The 10,711-nt window shown below is 41.1% G+C and overlaps 1 protein-coding gene across 2 annotated transcripts in view; it reads right to left on the bottom strand.

Annotated features, from left to right (window-relative positions):
• POLA1 (DNA polymerase alpha 1, catalytic subunit) overlaps positions 1–10,711 on the bottom strand; it is a 353,788-nt gene that overhangs the window by 184,458 nt on the left and 158,619 nt on the right. For both annotated transcript variants that reach the window (XM_027775720.1, XM_027775721.1), the window contains exon 32: positions 9,549–9,723. In XM_027775720.1, coding sequence (XP_027631521.1) covers positions 9,549–9,723 — 175 coding nt within the window. The remainder of the gene's footprint in view (positions 1–9,548; positions 9,724–10,711) is intronic.

Here is a 10,711-nt window from a genome sequence, read left to right as displayed (position 1 = left end):
TCGGGATCTTGGGCACGCACGCACATGCACCCGGCGTGAGTTTAAGCCACTGGTTCCAGGACTCGAACCGTGGTCGACTATATGGGAGTCTAGCGACATAGCCATTACGCCATCTGCTGATCCCAAGGGAATCCTTGTCTTTTGGAAATGCAAAATAAAACAATTACAGATAAAATGATATAATATCTAGGATTCACTTCAAAATAATTGGGAGTGGGTGCGTGGGAAAGAGGAATAAAACTGGTCAGTTACTGACTGCCAAAGATGGGTGATGGACACGTAGGGGATTTAGTATAAAATTCTCTCTACTATTGTATATAAAGTTTTCCAGGGACCAGCAGATGACGTAATGGCTATATCGCTGGACTCCCATGTAGAAGACCACGGTTCAAGTTCCAGACCCTGCGGCTTAAACTCACGCCGGGCACTTGGGCGTGTGTGTCCAAGATCCCGAGTAGAGAATGGAGGAGAAGGGATTGCGGCATGGCGATTCCCTCTGGGGGGGGTGGGGGGGGTGAATTCTCACATTCTGTCTCTGTCTCTCTCTGTCTTTCTGGAGAGTGTACACGCCTATAGTAAAAACCTCTCCAAAAAAAAGAAAAAAATTTTTTCTATGTTTAAAAAGTACTACAGATCCATTTTAAAGATAAACAATTGACTATACTTATGGCAGACAACTGAAACTGCCTTTGATGACAACAACAAACCTCTCCATAATACAAGCAGAAAATGTCTAAGCACTGGGTCATTGCATGACATTTTTTTTTCTATGCCAAATGTCATGATGCATTTATACATAGAAAAAAAATAGAAAAAAATGTCATGACTTTTCCGACAACCCAGTATTTTAAAACAAATAAAAGCCAAACCTTTGGATTAAATGAACACAGAAGACCAAGACTTTTACTGTCCTAAAGAAGATCATTCCCAAAATCCTGACAGAAAAAAAGATCTTCACCTGAGGGCAGTGCTCTTATGACATCACGCAACTGTTTTCAATGCCCTGTTGATGGCATTGAATATTAATTCCTTTTAAGTTTCTTTCTTTCTCCCATGAGCAAGAAGGAGAAGGAAGAGCACCCCCAGCAGGGTCTTCATACTATAATCCATCCCCAGCTTCAGCCAGCCCCTCATCATGGGCATGTTCATGCTGCCATGTTCACGGAGGTCTCTGGACATTATTTGGGAACGTTCCCGTGTAGGTCAGCCTCACAGAGCATTTTAATACTGCTGTAGTATCATCCAGCTCTGGGATATTAATTTTTTTGGGGGGAGAGATTTTTGCTATAGGGTACATGTGCTCACTGGCAAGACAGACAGAAAGTGAGAAATCATCCCCTGGGAGGGATGGCCACACCACAATCCCTTCTCCTCCATTCTCCTCTTGGGATTTTGGACATGCATGCACATGCCCAACATGAGTTTCAAGCCTCCGGGTCCAGAACTCAAACCCCAGTCAGCCATGTGGGAGTCCAGTGACACAACAATTACGCCATCTGGTGGTCCCCAGATTATTAATTTTAACCCTCTGTAATATTTAATATAGTTTAATTATCTGTTGACAATGCTGTATTTAGCTTTTCCATTTATTATGTTTTACTCATTTTCCTTTAGGCCACATAATCTTTTTATTTAGCAATACAGTTATTTGTTCTAGTTTCCTATAGGGTGTGCGCACTCACCAAAGAGAGACAAAGATGAGAGAGAGAGAGAAAAGGAAAGTGAAACCACTCCCTAGGGGAAGATGGCAACATTCCAATCCCTTCTCCTCCATTCTCCTCTTTGGATTTTGGGCATGCATGCACATGTGCCAGACATGTTTTTTAATCCACCAGGTTCGGGATTTGAACCGTATAATTGATTACATGGGACCTGACCATGTTAAAGTGCATGCCACCTGCTGACCTGTAATAAAGTATTTTCACTTAAGGTATATACTTTTTTTATAAGAATGCCATTGCATACTTAATAGAATACAGTGTAGTTAAACATAATTTTCATACGCACTGGAAAACCAAAAAATTGATGAGACTTGCTTTACTGAAATTTCAAAACAGACTTATTTATATAATTTAATTAATTTATTTATTTAAATTTGCTATAGGGCATGTGCACTCACCAGAGAGAGAAAAAGAGAGCAACCAAAAGCGAAAGCAAATCACAAGATCTGGGACTTGAACTGCAAAAGGCCATGTGGAAATCCAGAGCCTTAATCACACCACCTGCTGGCCTCACTTTATTGCACTATTTGCCTTATCATGGAGGGCTGGAAGTGAACCCAAAGTATCCCCAAGGTGTACCTAAACATGAGCTCATCTATTTAATCCTCACAATAATAGATGAGGTAGGGCCTATTATTAGCTACCTCACACTGTCTTTGCTCGTTTTTCTACAGACCATACAGTCTTTGTAAATGTCATTTTGGTGTTTTTAATTAAACTGATCTTATCTTTTAGAACATTTATTTAATTCAAATAACTCAAGAAATCTTCATTTTCCTGTGGAAATTCTCAGTGTTACAAATATAAATTACAACTCTAAAGTGGTTATGCTACTAAATGCAGGCTACAGTTTGGTTCCAAGTTCTCGAAAGTCTTGCTGCTTCCATTAGGTGGGCGGTGTCACTGTTGGTCCTCACTGTGTGGGCTAGTGAGACAGAAACAAAGCACTATGTGCCGACTTTGTAGAGATGTAAGGGTCTCCCTTGGGGATGTGGACCCCTGCAGATCACCAGAGGCTGGAAAAATCGGTCAGCAATGAGGATAGTGAACATTCCTGACTCCACACTGGCCTCTCCACAACCCATTCCCACAATGCCTCAAATGCCTCCACTCTTTATAACCTCTTCCCTGGTGGTACCATAGGGCATGTGCACTCACCAGAGAGAGAAAAAGAGAGCAACCAAAAGCGAAAGCAAATCACAAGATCTGGGACTTGAACTGCAAAAGGCCATGTGGAAATCCAGAGCCTTAATCACACCACCTGCTGGCCTCACTTTATTGCACTATTTGCCTTATCATGGAGGGCTGGAAGTGAACCCAAAGTATCCCCAAGGTGTACCTAAACATGAGCTCATCTATTTAATCCTCACAATAATAGATGAGGTAGGGCCTATTATTAGCTACCTCACACTGTCTTTGCTCGTTTTTCTACAGACCATACAGTCTTTGTAAATGTCATTTTGGTGTTTTTAATTAAACTGATCTTATCTTTTAGAACATTTATTTAATTCAAATAACTCAAGAAATCTTCATTTTCCTGTGGAAATTCTCAGTGTTACAAATATAAATTACAACTCTAAAGTGGTTATGCTACTAAATGCAGGCTACAGTTTGGTTCCAAGTTCTCGAAAGTCTTGCTGCTTCCATTAGGTGGGCGGTGTCACTGTTGGTCCTCACTGTGTGGGCTAGTGAGACAGAAACAAAGCACTATGTGCCGACTTTGTAGAGATGTAAGGGTCTCCCTTGGGGATGTGGACCCCTGCAGATCACCAGAGGCTGGAAAAATCGGTCAGCAATGAGGATAGTGAACATTCCTGACTCCACACTGGCCTCTCCACAACCCATTCCCACAATGCCTCAAATGCCTCCACTCTTTATAACCTCTTCCCTGGTGGTACCACACCAAGAGTGATCTCTGCTTCCCCTGACCTCTGATAACCCTTTCTTTTACATGATTTAGGACATAACACTGTGTTCCCCACTAGACTTCTCCACATCAATGAAATCAGCTAGATGACTGACCTATAACTGAAAAGAACCCATGTTCTGCTGATGCTGGGCAGAGCAGGTCTTCAATATTAATTTGTGCAACGAATACAAAGTAGACTAGACTAGGAGCATGAGCCATTGTATCATACGCTTGGAATGGCACTCTATCCTGTAAGAGGTGGTTCTTACCAGCTGAGAAGACTTTCCTTAACATTCCACCAAGCATTTGGTGTGACTTAAGTTTTTAATACTATTAATTATGCTTAGCAAATATATATTCTTATAAGAGCTTAATCACAAAAAAGGACAAAATTTTGTACTGACAAAGTATTATCTGCAGCACTTGCTGGTGGCTTCGCAATATTCCAAACCTCCTGTACTCTACTCAGTCTGCTCAGCCGTCTTTTTTGTAGGTATATGAGGGGTCTTCTAAGAGTTTGTGGAAAATGGGTATTATGAAAAGCTATGTGTGGGTTTTAAAACTTTTCTGCACTTAAATAAACTCATATTTAAATTCTTATTTTTCATGATCTTTCTGAAGTCCCTTTGTATGCTCCTGGGTCTCTCAAAAGTATCCTGAAACACTGCTTGGCCCACTGTTACCCTTATTCATATATTACTGGACCCTGTCTATTGACAAACTGCCAGTTATAACATGAGTGGGAAGGACTTTTTATCTTTTTCTTTTTTCTTTTTTTTTTGTAAGATTTTTGACATAGGGCATGTGTGGTCACCAGAGAGAGAGAGAGGGACAGTGAGAGGAAGGGTGAGAAATCACCCTCCCCTGGGGGGGAGATGGCATGTCACAATCCCTTCTCATCTATTCTCCTCCTAGGATTTTGGGCACGCATGCACTCATGCTCGGAGTTGAGTGTCCAGCTGCCAGATCTGGACTTGAACCGTGGCTGACCATGTGGGAGCCAAGCACCTTAACCACCACTCCACCTGCTGGCCTTGTGGACCATTTTCCAAAAAGGAATTGTTTTCTTTTCAATTTAAGACGAGAACACACTGGACTATGTTCTGCCTTGTTTTAGGCACTGTTTTTATCAATTAAATCATAAATGCTCATGTTCTTCAAACATCAATAATTTGTCAGGACCAATGAGAAAACTGCCCAACTAGTCAAATGCCTGAAATTTTATCACTGACCATGAAGAAATGTACTTTACAACATCTATTGTACAAATTATTGCTCATTGGAAGCATGGCATTATGTATACCTTTAAGTATTGCTATGTATGAAATATAAATTTATTAAAAGATGAAATTCAAGAATGAACTTTAGACTAGTCTCATCACTGGCCTGGTTTGCTAGGTACAGAAGACTATTTGGATGTTTGAGCACACTGTGAATATTTCATCCACAGAACAGAGAGCTTTCATTAGAACGCGAGAGAGAGAAAAAAAAAACCCCATAGTCTAGTGAACAAAAGCTAAGAGTTCCCAGTTTTAGTAGCCATGTTTCCCATAGGGCTATTGTATAAGAACAGTAATACTATATTTTTTCCTATTCACAGATAGAAAAGAGTAAAATTTTGCTTTATTTAAGCCCAATAGCAATAATCTTGCATGGGTTTCAGAAAAATGATACACATTTTACTGTGGGATAATGAGGACCATTAGTTATTAAAGAGAACAAATTATTCTCTTTCAATTCAACAGACTTATTCATTCACTCATTTCATAGACTGTCCTCTCTCCTTTTCACAAAAAAGGCCTTCCCATACGGAACACCTGGCCATGCAGCATGCCACCAGACAGACTTCGGGAGGTATCTTGACAGGAAGAAATAGAGAATTTTCCAAAGTGAAGCCACAGGATAAAACTAACACTTGACGCTTGCCTTTCATTTCAAGGAAAGCAGTATAAAAGCAATAGAAAAAGAAAAAGGTAGCTGAAAAATATAGTTGCTCTCCACAAAAGAGTCTTAAAAATAAAAAATCATGAACTTAATAATTTTCCTAAATGAAATTATGCCATTATTCCTGATTTCTTTGTACGAACTAAAAGGACAAAGTATCAAACTTCGCTAAAGTTTCAACACTGTAATACATTTCATTAATCAAAGATAAAAACTACATTAAAAGCAAGAGAATTATTTTATGTCTGTGATTAGGCAGTTGGAGGGCTTGTATTTTATGTATACATTTGTACACATCATCTTATTTAACAGTGTCAGTTCACAACTGCAGTTTTTTTTATATAAAGAAAACAGATTTAGAATTTTAAAAACAAATTACAGTAATTTTATGCCTACAGCTCATACCTCTTAGAAACCACATACCCCCTAACACTCCCCTTACTTTGCACCGCTTCCGCATCTCCACCCTCCTCCTCTCTAAAACCACAGGCTACAGGAGAACTGATAACAGGGGCCTCGAAGCCCCTAGTGAATAGCCACCCTAATTTTTCTCTTGGGGTGGGGGAATAAAGGGTGCAGATAAAAATCCAGCTCGTGAATAGGGCAGGGAGCAAATGCTTGCAGAGATCTGCAAGGCGAGCTTCAATGATTTCTACAGATCTTCATGGGGACAGGCACTTCCGGGCCTGCACTTCATTAACGGTGAACCTCCTGTGAGGAAAGGGGAGGAGATACAGGACTAAAGAGCTGTTCCTAATGGAGATGGATATGAATGTACTGCTGGTCTGGCAGGCAGCTGGGTGGGAGAGGATCAGCAGGGGAGGAGGGGGACTACACAATGAGGACAACTTTGCACATCCTCGGTATCAAAACCGCTGTCAAATGGCAGAAGAGGAAAAGGAGCTATAAAAACAGAGCAGCATAGGACCAGCAGATGGCGTAATGGTTACTTCACTGGACTCCCACGTAGTCCAGTATGGTTCAAGTCCCAGACTCAGCAGCTTAAAACTCACGCCAGGCTGCGTGCATGTGTGCCCAAAATCCCGAGAAGAGAATGGAGGAGAAGGAATTGTGGCATGGCCATCCCCCCCCGCCCCCCGGGGAGTCATTTCTCACTTTCTGTCTCTCTCTGCTCCTCTGGTGAGTGCACACACCCTACAGCAAAGGAAAAAAATAAAGGAGGAGCAGCAGCAGTAGCTCCGGCAAGGCAGAGGACACACACCAGGCTATGGCTGCTTCCAGGGAGCATTGGGGTTATAGGACAGAAGAGTGGGTATGTGATGGGACCTCAGGCAAGTCTAGGCAGTAATGAGACATCACACCTCTGAAAAGGAGACCCACTAGTCTACTATGGGCTTTGAAAATAAATTGTGAAAACTAAATTCATAAGGCAGTCCATGATTATAAGGCACGTGTGGTTAAGATAAATGATCTCTAAGCAAATCAAAACTGGCCCACTGTTCAACTTATAAACAGAAATGATCCTATGACTTCTGGAACCAGCAAAATTAGTCGGCTCCCTTCTTGGTATAGCCTGTCTTGACATATCAGAGTAGGCATCAGGTCTGTCCACCAAGAAGGCCCCATCATCCTTTGCTGTTCTGCTCTTTGCTGAAATAAAAGCTCTGTACTTCTCTCTCTTAAACATCATTCATAATATGGGGTTTATTCCATCTACCCCTCTCAGGGCTGGGCCACTGGAAGATTCAAACCAAAGGAACAAAAAGCAACAGTCTGCTTTTAGAGTAGGTTCTTTTTTTTAATGAATTATTTTATTTAATTTTATTCACTATTAGTATTTGTTAACATGAACAGAGACAGAGAGAAGAAAAATGAGAAAGCAATCTACCAAGTCCAGGACTCAAACTGCAGTCGGCCATGTGGGAATCCAGCACTTCAACCACCATACCACAGGCTGGCTCTAGGCCAGGTTCTTAATGATATTAATGGAAAAACTGGGAAACCTACTCTTAAAAAACTGGTTTTGCTCTGAGGATTTCAGTGAGAGACATGACATGAGGTAGACGGTGGGAAGGGAGCACGAGGAAGATAGAGGCCCCTTCCATGCTGGTACATTCACACCATCCCACCGCCTTGCTCTCACAGCCTCTAAGAGCTGAGATGAGGCGATGACATTTGGCACTGTGGTAAAGAGCACAACCTCTGGAATCACACAGAGTTGAGTTAAAATGCAATCACAACCAGTCACTCACTAGCTCTGTGACAAGACCAAGTTAGTTACCTCTCTAAGCCATGGCTTCCTGTGCTTTAAAATGGAGCTAATGCGACGTGCCCTCATGAGGCTGTTGCAAGGAATAAGTGAGAGAAAAATGCCAAGTGCTCACCACAGTATCCAATACAGTGAGCACTCAATGTATAGGAGAGGGAAAAAAAGTGACGCTAAAAAATATCATGCATTCACAGTCTCCCCCCTCCCAGCTGAGGCTTTATAAACATCATCAAATACAACTCAACTTGGAGAATACATTATATGATTATTTTGGTAGCAGAATTTTATCTTCCTAATTATGTTTTGCTTAGGCAAATGTCAAAAATGAGTTTCCACTTCCAGAGCAGACACTGATGGGATAGAGGGGGTGGGGAGGGGCAGGGAGGAGTTCAAACACACTCAACAGGGGTAGAATGGAAAAATGTACAATTTATTAGACAATTCACCTATGGCAAATCCAATCTCATTCTACTACTATGTGCAAACAACAGTGAATACTAACTATGTGCAAATGCAACAGATTGGAGGGGTATAGTCATAGGTATACAGAGGCCTGAAAGGAGGGTAAGAGTGCACAGAGTGCTCCCTCTCCCCATCTCACTGACATCATTTTATTTCTTCCTCGGGGCAATTCTATTCTGTAACCCAAGGAACCAAGGTATAGACCAAGATTCAGAGGCTTGTGAATGACAGACCTGCACTCAAACGCAGGTATCTATGATGCCAAAGTCTGTGGTTTAAGCCAGGTGTTTCTTAGTGAAAGGAGGGGAAGAATTTTCCATGAAGAAGGGAAAGAATAAACAATGTCATATTTAAGAGACAATGAGAAGATTGAATAGGAAATAAATCTAGACGTATAGGTTGAAGCTAGAAGATGCTCTATGATTGCCAAAAGGTAGAGTCTGTGAGAATGCCAGTGGCATCTGGACTTGATTTCTAGATAATGAGGAGCCATCAAAGGACTGTAGGATGCAGATTTCTAAAAACAGTCATCGTTGCCTATAATAAAAAAAGAAAGCCAAGACCTTAAAAGTAACAGAATTCTTATGAGCTTACTGCTGCCTAGAAATGAAATCAGGGCTCTGTTATGAAATACATTTCTAATCAAAAGATATCAGTGACACGGCATAAAGTCAAAGAAACACTGAGGTCTCAGGGTTGGCCGACATCTCCTGGGATGATGAGAAATTAAGAAATCAGTCAATTCCTAGGGCATTAACAGTAAGTCCAGTTTTAGAACAATTTAAATTACAGCAAGAGCAGGAGACTCACAAGCAATTAAAGATTAAAAATTAACATTTTCATTTAAAAAGCTCTGTTTTCTCACCTTACATAAAAAATACCTTTAGAGACCGAGACAAGATGAACCAATAAGCAAGATACCATCCGTGACCTTATTAATGGAGGTTCCCTAAATAGAGCTGTTGCAATGTAAGCTCAGTGACTATAATGGTACTTCCAATCTTCTCTTCCTCTTCTTTTGCCTTCCCTCCCTTCCCTCAGCGTTTACTCAGTGAGTGCCAACCACAGAGCAGGCATACATTTACAGACCGAGCAAGGGTGTGATGCTCATAAGTCTATGAGGGAGACAGACAATAACAGGACAACCAAACAATAAATACCTAACTATAAAAAAGAAGTGTCAGGCACAATGCCAGGCTCATAAACAGGGATCCCAACAGTTGAAGGATTCTGCATACCACTATTACCGTATGAGGGGTCTACCTGTACTTGGGACACTTACCTAACCAGGTTGCAATGAGGACAGCATCGATTCCATCTATTGGCTCACAGATCCGAGCCACAACTGGGTGGATCTGCTGGGCCAGGTAATATTGGGTGTCAATGGTTAAATTGTCCTGTTTCTGCAGTTGCTCAGGTGCGTAGGCCCTCTGACTTGCAGTAAGGTTTGATCCATCCTAAAAGAAGACACAGTAAATGTAAAGTCATGAGCAACTCGACCCCACACACTTGCTTGGTCAGAGAGACAGCAGTTTAAATTTTATGTATTCAATTCCAGACACCAAGAAGTTTTTTTGACCTATTGTTGAGCACTTCATATATATGTAGTAGAGCTTCACAATATTGCCCACTGTCTAAGAACATAAATCCAGCATGTTCTGTTCTTTGTCAAAACATGCAATGAAGCCAGCAGGTGGCATGGTGGTTAAGGTGCTGGACTCCCACATGGCTGATCACAGTTTAATTCCTGGACCCGGCAGCTTGAAAACCATGCCAAACATGTGTGTATACATGCCCAAAATCCCAAGAGGAGATTAGAGGAGAAGGGACTGCAGTGTGGCCATCCCACGAGGGGGTGATTTCTTACTTCTTCTCTCTCTCTGGCTAGCACATGCACACTATGGCAAAAAAACTTTTTTAAAAAAAATCCATTAAAAAATGCAATCAGAAGATGGCACTGATTAGGTTAAATAATTCCACCTGTCATATCACAAAAACACCAAGAGAAGATTTACTAACAGCTTAAGTCAAAAAGACTTTTAAAGGAGTTATTTTAAAACATACATGGTCATTTTACTTTGTTAATGTGATCCCTTCAGGCAAGAATTCTAGTTATAGTATCATCTTAAAGATCCCGAGTAACATTCTCTACAAGAATTCTATGTGTCATTGAGAGGCAAATGCACAAGAGGGAAAGAAAGATGGATGAAATATAGAATAGTATTTCGTATGCAAGATGCAATAGGTAGGAGTAAAAATAATGTGGTATCATGGTGGAATGGCAGTGTTCTAGAAGACGAATATCTGGCCAATAGAACAAAGGGCGTAGCAGTGTGTACTGTTTATTGGCTTCTCCTCAAGGACAGGAAGGTGGTCATAGAACCTCTTTTCAAGGACTTCCTCCTACTCTTTAAAAATAAGCATTGTAAAATTCTGTAACTCTTT

The sequence above is a fragment of the Tupaia chinensis genome, unplaced genomic scaffold (assembly GCF_000334495.1).
Source record: "Tupaia chinensis unplaced genomic scaffold, TupChi_1.0 Scaffold000600_1, whole genome shotgun sequence".
Lineage (NCBI taxonomy): Eukaryota > Metazoa > Chordata > Mammalia > Scandentia > Tupaiidae > Tupaia > Tupaia belangeri.
The sequence above is the reverse complement of the archived record's forward strand: the minus strand, read 5'-3'. Positions and strand labels throughout refer to the sequence as shown.